At 44.6% G+C, this 17,352-nt stretch overlaps 1 protein-coding gene across 1 annotated transcript; it reads left to right on the top strand.

The window, feature by feature from the left end:
- Positions 1 to 9,409: 9,409 nt before the first annotated feature.
- Positions 9,410 to 14,357, top strand: FAM43B (family with sequence similarity 43 member B). The gene is made up of 2 exons (XM_051988356.1): positions 9,410 to 9,803; positions 10,533 to 14,357. The coding sequence occupies exon 2, from the start codon at positions 12,270 to 12,272 to the stop codon at positions 13,380 to 13,382; it is 1,113 nt and encodes a 370-aa protein (XP_051844316.1). The 5' UTR covers positions 9,410 to 9,803; positions 10,533 to 12,269; the 3' UTR covers positions 13,383 to 14,357.
- The last annotated feature ends 2,995 nt before the right edge of the window (positions 14,358 to 17,352 follow it).

Here is a 17,352-nt window from a genome sequence, read left to right as displayed (position 1 = left end):
TTCTTGTTGCACAGGGAGAATTGAATTTAGGAGGTATAAATAAGCCCAGGAAGAAAAACAAAAATGCAAGCAGTTTATATTCATCTCCCAGTGTTCTTTCTTTGGGTGTAGCTGCTTCTGCCCATCTTTGATCAATTGAAACTGAATTAGCTCTCTTTATCGAAGAGATCCACTTCCATCAGAATACATCCTCAAACAGTATCGTTGTTGAGGTATATAATGATCTCCTGATTCTGCTCATTTCACTCAGCATCAGTTCATGTAAGTCTCACCAGTCCTCTCTGTATTCATCCTGCTGGTCATTCCTTACAGAACAATAATATTCCATAACGTTCATATACCACAATTTACTCAACCATTCTCCAATTGATGGGCATCCATTCATTTTCCAGCTTTTAGCCACTACAAACAGGGCTGCCACAAACATTTTGGCACATACAGGTCCCTTTCCCTTCTTTAGTATCTCTTTGGGGTATAAGCCCAGTAGAAACACTGCTGGATCAAAGAGTATGCACAGTTTGATAACTTTTTAAGCATAGTGGAACTCAAAATTTAAAAAAATAAAATACAGAAGCAAATGTTAAAAAAATTTTTTTTAACATACTAGGGTGAAAAGGAATAAAATAAGCAGATTCTAAAGATTTCACTTAGTTTTTTGAAACCAAGAGGCCAGGACCCTTCCCATCCCCTGCTTCTAGGCTTATTGATCCCAATGGTCTCACTGTATAGAAGGACAGGTGACAAAGGAAGTAGAAAGTTCCTTTAGGACTTGTCAGGGAAGCAGTGTCATGTAGTAGGAAAAGTTCTAGATTTGAAATTCAAGATCCGGTGTTCAAACCGAGGCTCTGTGACTCACTACCTGGACTACTCCGTTAGACTGAGTTCAACAAGAATGTGGTCTGTCTTTTGCCTCTCTTAGTCCAGTGCTCTGCTACACTTTAATAAATGTTTGTTGATTGGACTAACTCTGGGTAGCTTATTTTGCCTATATGGGCCCCAGTTTCCTCATCTGTAAACTGAAAGGGGCTTAGATGACCTTTGAAGTTCTTCCTGTTCTAGTTTTAGAGACGTCCACTGACCTAGCCAGGTATGAGCCAGGTGAACAGTAACAGTCTCAATCATCCCATTTCCTTTTATGATCCAATGCTGCCTTTCCTAAATGTCATAGGCTGAAATTCCTAGGATTTAAAACTAGACAAGGTTCTGAGAAATAACTATCATCCAAGATTAGACAACGATCAATTTTGATGGACGTGACTTTCCAACAATGAGATGCCAGTTCCAATGATTTTGTGATGAAGAGAGCCATCTACACCCAGAGAGAGGACTGTTGAGTGTGGATCACAACATAACATTTTCACTCCTTTTGTTGTTCACTAGTGTTTTGTTTTTTTATTTTCTTTCCTTTTTGATCTAATCTTTCTTGTGCAGCAAGATAATTGTACAAATATGTTTACATATATTGGATTTAACATATGTTTTAACATGTATAATATGTATTGGATTACCTGCCATCTAGGGGAGAGGGTGGGGGGAAGGAGGGGAACATTTGGAACAAAAAGCTATGCAAGGAGCAATGTTGAAAAATTATCCGTACATATGTTTTAAAAATAAAAAGCTTTAATAATTTAAATAAATAAATATCATCCAACTCCCTCCTTTCTTAAAAGAGGAAAAGAATCTGACAGCCAAGCATTAAGTAGCAGAGAAATAGAATGTGAACCCAGGTCCTAGAAGCCAAATCCAGTTCTTTTCTTCCCACCAGAGGAGAACAGATATACATGGAATCAGGAAGACCTAGACTCAACGCATGACTCAGGTACTTTATGTCTTCTACCAATAATTTTAATTGTCTCCACCGTGAGTGTGTAAGCTTCTTGAAGGCAAGGGCTCTCCAATGCTTAGCACAGTGCCTGGCAAATAGCAAGGATTTTATAAAGACATGATGACTGTTTTGAACATAGGCTGGGCACTTTATCTCTGAGCCTCTATTTGCTCATCTGTAAAATGGGAAAAATAAAATAATGCCTGTAGAACCTACTCCTGACTGGGAAGTCAGATGGTATAGTGGAAAGTATTGTGGATTTGTATTCTGAGAGGCTGACTTTGAATCCCATTTCCGCATCTTCCCCCTATGTGACTCTGGCCAAGTATAAGTGGTAGGCCACTGGACTTGATGTCAGAAAGACCTCAGAAAGTCACTAGTTGTATGACTGAGGCAAGTCATCCAACCTTCTGGACCTCACCTGTAAAGTGAAGCTTTAGATTTGATGACTTCTAAGATCTCATATGTCATGATGTCTCAGTTTCCCTAAATGTTAAATGGGGGATAGACTAGATTGTTTCTGAGGTGTCTTTCAGCTTTAGCTCTATAAGTGTGTGAAGTCATCTCCCTTTTCTGGATCTCAATTTCCCCATATATAAATTGAGGGGACAGACTAGGTAGCCTTAAATCTGTGATCTGGGAAATGCTTTGCCAACTGTAGAGCCAGAAAGACACGCCAGCTATTACCGTTTCCTCTATATCAAATTGCCTTAAGCTCCTCTCATTTTCTGAAAAAGAAAAACTGTTTCTATTCCCAAAGCACAGCAGCACCCCCTGCCACTTCCTGTCCTTCCCCAGCTCAAAGGCAGGAGAAAAATACAGAATATTCTCGCCTCAAATGTGTCCCAAATGGTGGTTGCCATGAGCACAGAACGGCACTTTATTTGATATCATTTCCTGAAGTATTCCGTTGCCATAGTAACAGAATGCCGGTTCTTGAGACCGAGGATGTATCTCTGGGTTCGAGTACCGAAGAAGAGGTTGCTCTTTCTTGAGGTCTCCTAGAAGGGCAGGCCAGGACAGGGCAAGGTGACACAGTGAAGAAGCCCTGGAAAGGGCGAAAGAATATAATTAATCACTCCCAAGACTATCCAGGTCAGTGGGGTCCACCAGGAGACACCATAACTAGGGATCATAGTGTGCAGGGCAAGGACCACAAACCATACCTACCCCTTCCCCCTCTCCCAAAGCTCCTAGGAACAGAGACAACCACAGACATAGCTGCTCAGCCTTTGTGTATATGGTAGGGAGAACAGAGTAGAAAGGGAGGTGCAGTTCACCTCAACTAGGCCATACCGAAGCTTTCTTTTAATTTTTTATTCTTACTAATGAGGTGTTAAGCTATGTTGGGGTTTTTTGTCACTGAAGGATTACTTGTCTGGCAGTGCTGTCTAAATTTGGCATCCTGGGGCAAAGCCCTAGATGCCATGACCTAATTACACTCTGCCACCAAGGTGTCATGGCTACCCAGCTTTCTTTTCACATTGACACCCAAATAGACAGTACTCTCGGAAACAGGTGTCAGTGTCAAGTGCTTTCAAACAACATTAGTTCCAAGGGGGCAGTAATAATTCCAGCAGAGTGATCAGGAGAAAGGGGAGGAGAGGGATGCAAGATATATATAAGAGGGATGGGAGGATTATCTTCAACTCTGGATCTCAGTTTCTTGACATCAGCAAAATGTGGAGAATTTTGGCACTCCTGACCTCACCAGACTGTTGTAAGGGAAGTATCTGTACCACTGCAGAAATGTGACATCATTTTAATTAATGTTATAATATCATAAATTTAGAGGTAGGAAGGACATGATACAATGAAGAGAGCACAGGATCTGAATTCTGAGGATCTGAGTTCAAAAAAGGAAGGAAGCAAACATTTATTAAGCACCTACTAAGTGCCAGGCACAGTGCTAAGCACTTTACAAATATAATCTCATTTGAGCCTTACACCAGCTCCAGGAGGTAGATGCTATCATTATTCCTATTTACAGCAGAAAAACAAGCAAACACAGGTTAAGTGACTTGCCAGGATTACACAGCCACAATGTGTCTGAGGCTGTATTATAAGACTCAGGTCTACCTGACTCCAGACCCAGAATTCTATCCACTGTCCCTACCACTTACTTGGCTGTCCCAAATACCAGGTATGTCACTTATTTTCTATATGACTTTAAGCAAGTCCTTTTACCTAAATTTCCATATTTGTATGAAAAGGGGGTGGCCCTAGAACTGGATGGGTTCTCAAAAGTCATCTAATACAACTGCCTCCTTTTATAGATGTGGAAACTGAGGCATCAGAGGTAAGATTTGAACCCAGGCCCTCTGATTCCACAGTCAATGCCCTGTCCACTATATCACACCATTTCCTTGTTAAAAGACCTCAAAGATCCCCTCCCATTTTAGCTCCTATGATACGCATAATTTTAGAGATCACCAAATCCATTTTATGGGTGAGAAAGCCCATTGACATTAAATAGCTTATACAAAGCCCAGTAATAAATGGGAAAAACTAGATCTAGAACCTTAGGGCTAGAAAAAACATTAAAGTCCACCCTTTTCCTAATCTCATACAATCTTAAACACAGAACATCAGAGCCAGAAGTGACCTTAGAGATTCATTATACCAGCCCCCTCATTTTAGAATTAAGGAAACTGAGGCTCAGATAGAACAGACTCGACACAATATGAAACTAGGCCTCCTGACTCCAAAATCCCCACAGACCTTGCACAGCCACACGCCAACACACAAAACCCACATGGGCACAATACTAGACACAAGTACCACCTACTCGAATGTCCCCAGCCACAATGTACAACAAGAGCACGTGTGCACATGCCCTGTCTCTTCTACAAATCTCTCTTCAAGAGATCAGCAAAGTGTAATGGTGATCATTAGACAGGTAGGCAGATAGATAGATGGCTAGATCCACAGCCATGGACAGAGGTATACATAGGTGTTATGTGCATACAAAGATACATAATGATAGATACATCCACACATAGATACACAGATAGATGAAGATACATATAGAGAAATGATAGGGGGCAGCTAGGTGGTACGGTGGATAGAGCACCAGCCCTGAAGTCGGGAGGACCTGAATTCAAATCTGGCCTCAGACACTTAATACTTCCTGGCTGTGTGACCCTGGGCAAGTCACTCAACCCCAACTGCCTCAGTCAAAAGAGAGAGAGAGAGAGAGAAATGGTAGATACATATAGATGATAAATACATGTATAGGTGATACACATAGATAAAGAATAGATGATATATATACATATCTAGATAACACAAAGATAAAAAAATTACATAGATTAAAAATGATACATAGATTATAGATACACACAGATGAGACATACATAGATAATACATATAGAGAAATGATAGATGCATATATTAAAGAATAGATGATACATATACATAACTAGATGATAGCTACATATAGAGAAATGATAGATGATAGTTGATACATATGGTTACATACTTAAATGGTACATATATACATATATAGATACTAGATATAGATAGATATTATATATACAAAGATAATAGATACATAGACACCGATGATCCCATACCTAGATGATACATACATACGATGAAAGATGCATATAGAGAAATGATAGATACAAAAAGATAGATGAGACACATAGATACATACTTAGATGATAGCTATAGACAGATAATATATATAGACAGATAATAGATGATACATACAAAGATGATACACATAAGTGATAGATACCTACATAGATGATACATATATACATACATAGATAGATCATCTAATATATATGATACATACACTTATACAAAGATGATACATACAGAAATGATAGATACATAAATGATAGCTACATATAGATGACAGTTGAAATATATATACATATAGATAATATACATATATAGATAACCATTGATACATACAAAGATGATACACATAAATCATAAATACCAAAAGATGGATAATACATATATACATACATAGATAGATAATAGATGATACACAGACACATATATACAGAAATGATAGCTACATCTCAATGGCCAGTGAGACACAGATGACACAGGCACATATAGGTGATAAATAGGCATAGGTGATAGATCCATAGAGATAGATAATAGGTGATACATATATAGATACTTAGATGATAGATACACATGTAGATCATACACATACAGAGATGATAGAAGACAGGTGATACATAGATACAGAGATGGATGATACATTGCTTCATAAATACGGGATAGATAGATGATAGATGCATACATAAATAAAAGATAACACATACATATATAGATGCTACATGCAAACATAGATACATATATACATAGATAGAGACATACTTTGATTATGTGTAGGTATGTATCTGTATTTTTCAGAGAGGCAATAGGGAGCCACTGATGAAATTAAAGGCTAATGGTAGCTATGTGATTGGAAGCAAAGAGGTGAGGGAACAAGTGTGGACGTAGAATCCTCTTGATTTCTACTGCCTGAACCTTGATTTCCCCATTTGCAAATTGGAGAGATTGGTTCAGATGACTTCTGAAGGACCCTTTCATTCTAAATGGATTCTGTGAACAAATATATCCTGTTCTACACATTTACCCACAGGATATGTCCAATGAACAGAGTGAATCATTTCTCTACCCATCATTTATATTATCATGCCCAGCCACCTGGATTCAGAGAAAATTGTATTCTCAAAATACCGGAAACTCTGGCAAGATTTTCCTGAAAAGATTAGCCTGCACTGAGATAGTTTAGCCAAAAGCAGTCTGTTCAAGGTCAACAAATAAGGTCCAGAACTGACTTTAATTTTACAATACAAAAATTTAAATGCATATCATGTCCTTTAAAAAGAATGCTACTAAAGCAGATAAGGTAGCACAGTGCATAAGGCAACAGCCCTGGAGTTGAGAGGATCTGAGTTTAAATCTGACCAGTGATGCTGACTAGCTGTGTGACCCTAGGCAAGTCACTTAACACTATCTCCCATAAAACATAAAATAAAAAGAATGCTACTGACCCACTCCTATTTTCCTTACCAAGGGGACAGTTGGTACAATGGAAAGAATAATGGGAAACCAGACCAAGCCAAGCAACTTTAGAACCACAAATTTGAAATCCAGAAAAAGTTTGGTGATTACCTAATCCAACACCTTCACTTTATAGAAACAAAAATGGAGCCCCAAAGAGAAGGGTTCACACTCAAGATTACACAGACAGGAAGTGGAAGAGCCAGGGTCCAAACCCAGGTCTTTCCGACTCCAGATGGGACCATGTCAGGTCATGCTCCAGATCCTCTGTCTCCAGTAAAATAAGGATCATCTTTGTACTGCCCAGCTTATAGGATTTCAGGAAAGTATATGGGGATCTGTCATGCTATCTTCAGGGATAAGATGGGAAAAATGTGGCCTAGGTGCAGAAGGAAGGAAGGAAAGGGAAAAAGGAAGAAAGGAAGATAGAGGAGGGAAGAAGCACACAAAAAGGAGACAAAAAGGTGAGGGTGATGATTGGGAGGAAAGGATTAATTAATACTGATGATGAATTTAGAATTGGTTAAATAACCAGGCCCAAAGAGTGATGATTAATGGACATGGAGGAAATTCTCTAGTAAAATGTCAGTATTTTAATCAATAGTTCAGATAAAGGTATATTTGTCCCATCTGAGTAAAACATAGAGCTGGGACAAATAACAAACACTTTCATTTACAGTTACAATAAACACATTAAACAATGTTCTCACTGGGGTGAAAGGAGGAGCCTAAATCAATGAGATAAAATTTGATAGAGTTACATATCTGGATTCAACAAAACAAATATTCAGGTATAGAGCAGGAGAGGTGGATCTGTAGAATGGTTCCTGGGAAAAAGGTCAGGGGATCTCAGTAGACTTCAAGCTTAATATGGGTAAACATGTAATTCTATCAAATCTTATCTCATTGTTTTAGGCCTCTCCTTCCAGCCTAGTGAGATCATGTGTGTATTGTGACTGTATATGAAAGTATTAGTTATTATCTGTCCCAGTTTTACATTATACTCAGATGGGACAAGTATATCTTTATCTGTACAACTGATTAAAAACCTTACACTGCAATAATGAAAAGCAGCATAGTATTCAGAATGAAGGGGAGGGAAGAGAATAAGCATTTATTCAACACCTATTTTTTCTCCCTCTCCTCCTCCCCCCCCCCCCAAGACAGCAAGCCATCTGATATAGGTTAAACATGTACAGTTAAGTAAGTTGTCCAGTGTCACACAATTATTAAGTACCTGAGGCAAGATTTGAATTGAGTGGATGCCCATCAGTTGGGAATGGCTGAATACATTATGATATTTGAATTTAATGGTTCTGTAAGAAATGATGAGCAGACTGATTTCTGAAAAGCCTGGAAAGATTATATGAACTGATGCTGAGAGAAGTGAGCAGAAGTAGATCACTGTACACGATAAGAACAAGATTATGTGATGATCAACTGTGATAGATTCATCGCTTCTCAGCAATAGTGATCCAAGACGATTTCAATAGATTTGAGATGGAAAATGCCATCTCCATCTACAGAGCGAACTATAGAGACTGAATGTGGATGGAAGCATAGTATTTACATATTTTTTATTTGCTTTTTCTTTCTCATGGTTCCCCCCCCACACTCCTTTTGGTTTGATTTTCCTTGCACAAATGTATTTAGAAGGATTGTACATGTTTAAATTACATTGTTCACTGCCTTGGGGAGGGAGGAGGAGGAAAAAAAATTTGGAACACAAAGTCTTATAGAAATGAATGTTGAAAACTTTCTTTACTTTATTTGGAAAAATACTATTAAGAGAAAAAAAAAGAAGGGGCTTCCTCTGAAGGTAGTGAGTTCATCATTACTAGAGGTCTTCAAGAAATGGTTGTATAACAACCTTCAGGAAATGTAGCAGAGGGGATAGATTCCTGTTTAGGCTCAGGTTTGACAAATTAGTCACTGAGGCTCCTTTCAGTTCTAAGAAATCTATGATGCTCAAATAAAGAAATGTGTGTCTTTTATCCCTCTAAAGCATTATATGAAATGGGGAGGGGAGCATTTTCTCCCTCAGCTAGCCTCTCATTTAACCACAGCTGGCTTTCAAGTTTCAGAAAGAAATGCTTGTCTCTAGAGGATTCATTTCCAGACAATTCTCATCACTGTGAATTCAAAGCAGTCTGTGGATGTGACCAATCAGTTACACTAGACAGAAATGGATCTCAGATCTCTTGTGAATCCCTATCTGAACCTCTCCAAAAGCACTTAGCTTGTGAATATTTAGGTATCTGGCTTTCTCCCCATCTGCCATCTCCATAAGGCACCACAGTGGATCAATAGCATGCTGGACTTAGGAATTAGGGGAATCTGAGTTAGACCCCCTCTTCAGTTACTTACTATGAAGTTCTTTCATCTATAAAATGGGAATAATAATAGCACCTGCTTCACAGAGTTGCTGTGAGGACCAAATCAGATTTTATATGCACATACACACACATATGTACATAAAATTCAGATGGTTATACTTGGTTATATAGATATATGAACCCTTAGAACAGAGCTAGAAGTGGCCTTTAGAATTCAAAATATTGGAACATAGGTTGGGGGAGATCTTAGAACTAGAGGAAACCTTAGAACACAGAATGCCAGAGCTGGAAAGGGTCTTAGAAAAGAGAACAGAAGAGTTGAGACATTAAGATAGAATGTTAGAGCCAGCAAAACCTTAGAAAACAGTATTAAAGAAGAGATCTTAAACATTGAATGTCAAACCATAGATTTTCAGAGTTGGGAGGGTCTCAAAATCAGAGCTTTAAAAGGCCGCAGAACATAGAATATTAGAGCTAAAAGGGACGTGAGACAATCAAGTCCAACCCTTTCTTTTTTCTTTTTTAAACAGATGAAGAAATTGGGTCTTAGAAAGGGCAAGTGATTTTTCCAAGAAGGAAGAAAATATGCAAGCATGAAGCTGGATGTGAGTCTCTTGTTTCTATAGAACCAGGAGAAAATTGGCCGGACTGAAGCAGAAGGGTGCATAATAGGGAGCAGTAGATGAAAATGGTAAAGTCATTTCATGAGGGCCATAAAAACCAGACAGAAGATCTTGGATACAAGATAGTTGGCACAAGTGAACCACTGCAGTTTCTTGAGCAGGGAAGGAAGGAAGGCTGAGGAAAAAAATCTAGAGAATATAGCCAGTCCAATCTTAGCCAAGTAGAGTTAGGGATGATGACAAAACATCCAAAAGGAGCTGCCAGGAGACTGTCATCATTGTAAAGGTACTCAAATTTTTCATTTCCCAGAAAGTGCCATAGACAGCCATTTACATCTATCCTGTCAATAAGACCTGACTATCTACAGGATCATAGGACTTGGACTGATAAAGTCAGTAAAAATCATCTAGTCCATCCCCTTCTTCCTATAGGCAAGAAAATCTAGGTCCAAAGAAAGAAAGTGATTATTTCTCAAATAATAAGCACAGGTGAGATTGGAATCCTGGTCCTCTGCCTTCTTGAATCATCTGTACTAATAACTGGGACCTTCAATCATTTCAATTCTATTATTTATTGGCTGTTATAACTTGGGCTGGATGTAAATTTTTTTTCTGGGCCTGTTTCTTCATTTCCAAATTGAGGTAAGGGGACTAGATGATCATCTAAGAACTTTTCCACTTTTTGATTCTGTGATCTTCTTCCCCTTCCAGAGGTATACCTGCTTTTGGCTCATCCTCAGGACCTGAATCCATCCCAGACTTAGTGTGAAGACCCATGTCTAATAAGAGAACTCATCAACTAGCTCTGGGAAGGTCTTGGAAGCCCAGAAATATACTAGACCCTGATGCCCCAGCAGCTGGTTGTGAAATTCCAGCTTCATTGTAGATGCCAACCTTGTAAGTATTCTTATGGATTCTGGAACTACATCTCTCCTTCACCATCACCCCCAATTAGCTTAGAACACTGAGTTTAGAAGTCTCTGTGATGTAATGGAAAACTGGATGGATATGGAATCAGAGGACCTCAACCCTGGTCCTGACTCTCATTGCCTGTGTGACCTTGGAAATTTAATTGGCTCCAATTTCTTCTTTATAAATAATGGGATTTTGCTGGCTGACCTAGAAGGTCCCTTCTAGCTCTAAATCGTATAATCCTAAAACCTTTCCTGAAGACAAAGTCCTCCCTTAGATTCTCATCTCCAAGCTCTCCAAGATCAGGAACCAATCTTCTTCTGCACAAATTCCCCATCGCCATCGCACAGACCCAACTTTGGCAGAGAAAGAACACTCAGGGTTAGAACTAAGAGAGGCAGCGCACTGGGTCACCCACCCCCACCCCACCCCCATTCCTACTCTGCCTGATTCTGAGGTGATGGGCCCCCTGGGCGGGTGGAGCGGCTGGTGTAACGTCAGCTCTTCTGTCAGCCTGATCAATCTTCAGCTGTGGCTTTACCTCCCCACCAAGGCCACCCCACGACCTTGTCCTGAAACTAAGAGAAGGTACTTTCTTACTTTGTTCCCATCCTACCCCCTTTCTACGGTGCTGGCAGAAAACAAAATGAAACCGTGAATTCCCTCCCACCCTCCACTACTACCAGGGAAATCACTCCCACATCGATGCTCAGTGATCATGACTGGAGGGAGGGGAGGCTTTTTGGAGAGGGGGGAAGGGGAAAATCCCCCTATGAGGAAAATCAAGGATGTTTTAGGGGAAAATACCGAGATAAAAACGGGGAGACCCCTCGAGAAGACGTTCCCAAGAAGGGCAGGTACCCCGAGATTCTAAAATTAAATCCACCCCTCCATTGACCGAGTTTGAGGGAAAGACTGGGGGGGAGGAGGGGAGGAAAGAGGGGTCCACGGTGTCCCGTGTGAGAGCAAAGCCCGGCGCCCTAGCTGGGGTGGGAGGGAACCAGGGAGACAGGGAAGGGGGAGGGAGCGCCGGAGCTGGCGGTTCCGCCCGCTGATGCAGGCAGCTTGGGGAGGTGGAGCAGCCGAGCCAGGAGGAGTCCCAGCCGCCGCCGCAGCAGCCCAGCTCCCCGGCCGTCTCGCCTCCCCGCCGCCGCAGTGTCGGTGGCAGACGAGGAGAGCGCAGGGCTCCCCCTCCCCCGACCCAGCCTCGGGACGAAAGCAGCTGTCTGTGCGCCGCCCCCCCCACCCCCCTCCCGTCGCCTTTCCCAGGCGGGAGGGTGGCCAGAGCTCATTCGGTTCTCTCCTCCTCTCGGCCCCAGCAGAAGCCGCCGCTGTGCCAGGCACCACCGGGCATCTCCGCTGCCAGTCGGGCAGCTCGGGAGCCAGCTTCAACGGATATACGGGCATCCGCAGCCTGGGCCTTGCCGGGCGCCTCCGATTCTGCCCCCGGCCCCTCGGGGCACTTCGGGGCCAGCTCTGCGGAGCAGGGCGGTCCCGAGCAGCTCGGAGCCCGCAGCCGACGCCGACGCCGCCACGATGCTGCCCTGGAGACGGAGCAAGTTCGTGTTGGTAGAGGATGAGTCCAAGCGCAAGGGAAAGAGCCTGAGCCCCCGGCTTTCCTACTCGTCGCTGCTCTCTACCTTCCTGCGCTCTTGCCCGGACCTGCTGCCCGACTGGCCCCTGGAGCGCCTGGGTCGGGTCTTCCGCAGCAGGCGCCAAAAAGTGGAGCTCAACAAGGAGGACCCCACTTACACCGTGTGGTACCTGGGCAACGCCGTCACCCTGCACGCCAAGGGCGACGGCTGCACCGATGACGCCGTGGGCAAGATCTGGGCGCGCAGCGGGCCGGCGGGGGGCACCAAGATGAAGCTGACGCTGGGACCCCACGGCATCCGCATGCAGCCCTGCGAGCGCAGCGGGAGCTCGGGGGCGCGGCGGCCGGCGCACGCCTACCTGCTGCCGCGCATCACCTACTGCGCGGCGGACCGCCGCCACCCGCGCGTGTTCGCCTGGGTGTACCGCCACCAGGCGCGCCACAAGGCCGTGGTTCTGCGCTGCCACGCAGTGCTGCTGGCGCGGGCGCACAAGGCGCGGGCCCTGGCGCGCCTGCTGCGCCAGACGGCGCTGGCCGCCTTCACCGACTTCAAACGGCTGCAGAGGCAGAGCGACGCGCGCCACGTGCGCCAGCAGCACCTCCGGGCGGCCGCGGGGGCCGCAGCCGCCTCGGTGCCCCGAGCGCCCCTGCGCCGCCTGCTCAACGCCAAGTGCGCCTATCGGCCGCCGGCCGCGGAGCGCGGCCGCGGCGCGCCTCGCCTCAGCAGCATCCAGGAGGAGGATGAAGAGGAGCAAGAGCCGGAGGAGGAGGAAGAGGAGGAGGAGGAGGAGCCCGAGCGGGAGCGAAGCTTAGAGCGCCGTGAGGTCCGGGGCCGGCAGCGCGAGCGCCCCGAGGTGCTGAGCTTGGCCCGGGAGCTGAGGACGTGCAGCCTGAGGGGCTCCGCAGCCGCCACTCCCCGGGCCCCACCCCCGACCCCTCCCCACAAGGGCTGCCTGCCCGCCCTAAAGCGCCCCACCTTGGATTCTGCTGCGCGGCAGCCCCTCCCCGGCCCCCTGCCCCCACACCAGGCCCTGTGTGTTGTAGGGGGGTGGTAGTTGGTGCCTGGTGGCTAGCGTAGAGGCCCCTCTGAGACCTCCCTTGCACTCCAACACTTCCCCGACTCAGGATCTCCTTCCTTTCCTTTCTCTGGCCCTCTCCGAACAAGCCTGTCCCCGTGCCACCAGACCCCGGCCTTTCCCTTCCCCACCACTCATGAGAAGGGATGGAGGGTCTGGGATGGTTTTTCCCCCGGACCCAGGCAATGGAGATGTGGCTGCAACTGGGAGGGTTAGAACTCTGTTTTAGAAATCCCTCTTCTCTTACCCCTAGGGGACCTGGGGGTGCTTAACATGAGGATAGTACTGTGAACCAGAGGAATTGGAAGGGGACAGCTGGGTCCCCTACTTCTCTGCTCAGGACTTGCCTCCAAGATGACTCAGCACCCCCCCAGACTGGAGGGGTGAATGGCCCCTAAGACCCTCCCCACCCCATCACCTCTCCAAAGGTCGGGGGCTACTCTTCTGTCTTTACTTTTCACCCTTCTTAGCCCTGCCACTGGAGGAGAGACTAGGACATATCCTGGCAGTTGGACAGAAAACCAGGCCTATTGTAGTGGCACCTTCTTCTGGGCCCAACAGCCTCTTGCCATCCCTACAGGACTGCTGATCCCCACCAGGGCTCTCTTCTCTGCAGATTCAGGTGTAGGTGGATCTATTTAGGAGACCCCCCCACCCCACCCCCAATCACCCTGGACCAGGATGAGGCACTGCAGGAGGTAAGGTGACTACAGGGCAGGTGCTCCAGGCACTGGTGTTACTTGGGGGCTGAGTCCCTAAAATGAAGACCGTCCCAAAGGGAGCATCATAGAGCAGCCTTCTCATCATTGAGGACGAAACAAATGGGTATGTTAACCCAAACAGGGGACGGGCAATTGCTCACAGGCCTCTCTACTTGCTGAGGTCACAAAAAGCCCAAAGATTAAGATGTCACACCAACTGATCACTGATAAATAAAGTGGATTTGCCTTTTCAGCATTGTCAAGCTCCCTAATGGTCTTTGTCAGAAGCGCCAGTTTATATAGAGCAGAATGGAATTTAGAGACAGAAAAAAAAAAAAAAAACAGATCTTGGAGCTTGTTCAGTCAATACAGCATCATGAATACCCAGGTTCAAATTCTATCTTTTGACACTGATTGGTTGTGTGATCATGGGCAATTCACCTCTCCCGGGGTTCAGTTTCCTTATCTAAAACATGGGATGAATAACAGCTGCAGCATCCCCAGTGCCTGGCATGTATTTGGCTTATTGATCATTTTTCTCAACTCACAGGCTGGTTCAGACAGGATAATGTACATCAGCCGATGAGTCACTAAATGTTGAGCCCCCTTCTGCCAGGTCCTGTGCTAAGTGCTAGAGGTTCCCACTTTGCTTTAAAGGGCTCTATGGATGTAAGTTAGTGAGATTCTAGATTTAAAGGTTAGAAGGGTCACCTAGTCTAACTCCCTGATTTTACAGATGAGGAAACTGAGGCCCCGGAGTTAAAAGACATATCCAAAGTTATACAGATATAGCATAAGAAGCATTGGGATTTGAACACTAGTTCTCTGATTCCAAACCTTTCCACTACTGGGCACTCCATCAGCCTGCTTCTTTGACTGGGGTTCATTCAAACTCCTGGAGGGCAAAAGACTTTCACTACCTGAATCTACCTGTTCTGGGGGAAAAGTTATCAGTAGGGCCAGCTAGGTGGGGCAGTGGATAGAGCACCAGCCCTGAAGTCAGGAGGACCTGAGTTCAAATTTGACCTCAGATACTTAACACTTACTAGCTGTGTGACCCTGGGCAAGTCACTTCACCTGAATTGCCTCAGGGGGAAAAGTGACTATAAGAGTGCATGGAATTATACTGATTAGCAGGCAAGGGTCAGGTATGGGGCAATGAGATATGTGCTTCTGGGAACATGGACTTGCAGGATACTACAAACAAGGGATATGATTGTCTTTTTGTCTCTGCCTTCGAGAATTAGCCATCTTCAAAAATATTCATTCAGATAGAGTTCCACTTTGGGTCAGGGGGGTCGGGGTGGGGACATTAAGTGATAAGGTCTGGAGAGGTAGCTGCATACACCACAGAGTGTCTGTCCATAGTGTTTCCAGAGAGGGATGCAGGAGTGGGAGGAAAACAAGTTGGCAGATGAGCCGAAGACAATCGAGTTCTCATTCAAAAGCTGTGGAAATGTGGCCAAGCCCTTCCCAACATTGCAATCTTAGATCCACTATTTTCTCCATCCTAGTTTCTAGCTGGGATCTGATCCCAGAGGATCTAGTATTCAGAGAAAAGCATCAGCAGCCTCCAGTGAGCAGACTTCTCCCGGTGGCTCACCCAAGCATCTGCAGTTCCCCAGAGAAGAGAGAAATGGGTGGTGCTGGGAGCCAAGAGTCATATTGCTGTGTCACGCTGGCCCTGCAATGGACCGGGTCAGGCCAGAGAATCCGGAGGGGAGTCTGCCAGGCGGCCAGGCAAGCATTCTCTGCTGGCTGGATTGGGCAGTGGGGCATGTGGAGAGATGCACTTGTTGCCTTGGGACCCTGAGCACCACTAGGGGAATACTCTGGTGTTAGCCCCATTTTGCAGGTGGAGAAGATGAGATACCATGATCTGTATCTAGCATCAGACAGGAGATGAAAAGCTAGGTCTCCATGTTTTTTGTTGTGTTCCATGTACTCAGACAGCTGCTTTCTCAGCTCAGATGCCTCAATCCTCCCTCGTTGTATAAAACATGGAATATCAGCTGAAAAATGCCTTGGTTTCCTTCTCTGTAAAATAAAAGGGTTGGAGGGTGGCTGGATTGTGCAGTGGATAGAGCACTGGCCTTGAAGTCAGGAGGACCTGAGTTCAAACCTGGTCTCAGACACTTAACACTTCCTGGCTGTGTGACCCTGGGCAAGTCACTTAACCCCAGTTGCTTCAGCAAAAATAAAAATTAAAAATAAAAGGGTTGGATTAGATCTTTAAGATTGCTTCCAATTCCAAATCTTGTGAATGACTGGAAGTGACCTTGGAATACAGGGTCTGGGAGGGCCCTTAGAACACAGAATGTCAGACCCGAGAAGGACCTTAGAATCCAGAATGTCAGAGTGGGAGACATCTTAGAAACACACTATAGAACTGGGAGAGACCTTAGAACATTTGGCAGAGGACTCTAGGGCCTTGTTGTTTTGTTTTGTTTTTTCATGAGAGTTTGACTGGATCTTTAAGATCCCTTTCTCAGTTCTTGGTCCTGTCTATGAATGTTAGCCCAGAACATGGAGTCTTAGAATTGTAAGACCTTAAAGATCATCTTTTCCTATCTTCTAATGTTCCTATCTAATGAGAAACAACCAGAGATTCAGACAAGTGGATGGTTGCTACTGATCACATAGGATTTATGGCTGGTTTAGAACTAGGACCCAGGTGTTCTAGTTTCCCCCATTTGGATTTCCCCCTTGTGACAACAAGCTTGCAGGGGTGTAAAGGGTATAGCATTGGATCCATGTCTACCTCTTGAGGCTTCTATCTTGTGTGACAGTGAACAGCCACTTCTCTATGGGCCTCAACTAACTTATCTGAAAAATGGGAATAACTATGCTTTCACTTCAGCTCCACAGGATTGCTATGAAGTTAGTGCTTTGCAAACTTTAAAATGCTACAGAAATGTGTGTCCTTGTCTGCTCTTTTTGGCTTTCCCGTGTCCTTACTGAGCATGGTTCCCCTCTGGACAGAATTCCTGGACTCTGGGCTCATTGAGTGGAAGACCCAATTCACCCCTCCGAAGTGAAACCCTACTGTAGACCAGGGTCCCCTTCCTATGTCATATGAGGCAAACAAGGAATGAAAAGAAGCACTTATGTGCCAGATTCTCTGCTTACTCTTTATAAATACTTCATTTGATCCTCATAACTCTGAAAAACAGATGCTATTATTATTCCCATTTTACAGTTGAGGAAACTGAGGCAAACAGATATAAGTGACTATGTGAGTTGGGATT

Source organism: Antechinus flavipes, chromosome 3 (genome assembly GCF_016432865.1).
Source record: "Antechinus flavipes isolate AdamAnt ecotype Samford, QLD, Australia chromosome 3, AdamAnt_v2, whole genome shotgun sequence".
Taxonomy (NCBI): domain Eukaryota; kingdom Metazoa; phylum Chordata; class Mammalia; order Dasyuromorphia; family Dasyuridae; genus Antechinus; species Antechinus flavipes.
The sequence above is the reverse complement of the archived record's forward strand: the minus strand, read 5'-3'. Positions and strand labels throughout refer to the sequence as shown.

What these genes read in the sequence shown, in the direction of transcription:
- FAM43B (XM_051988356.1), top strand. Translation starts at nt 12,270, where the DNA reads ATGCTGCCCTGGAGACGGAGCAAGTTCGTGTTGGTAGAGGATGAGTCC.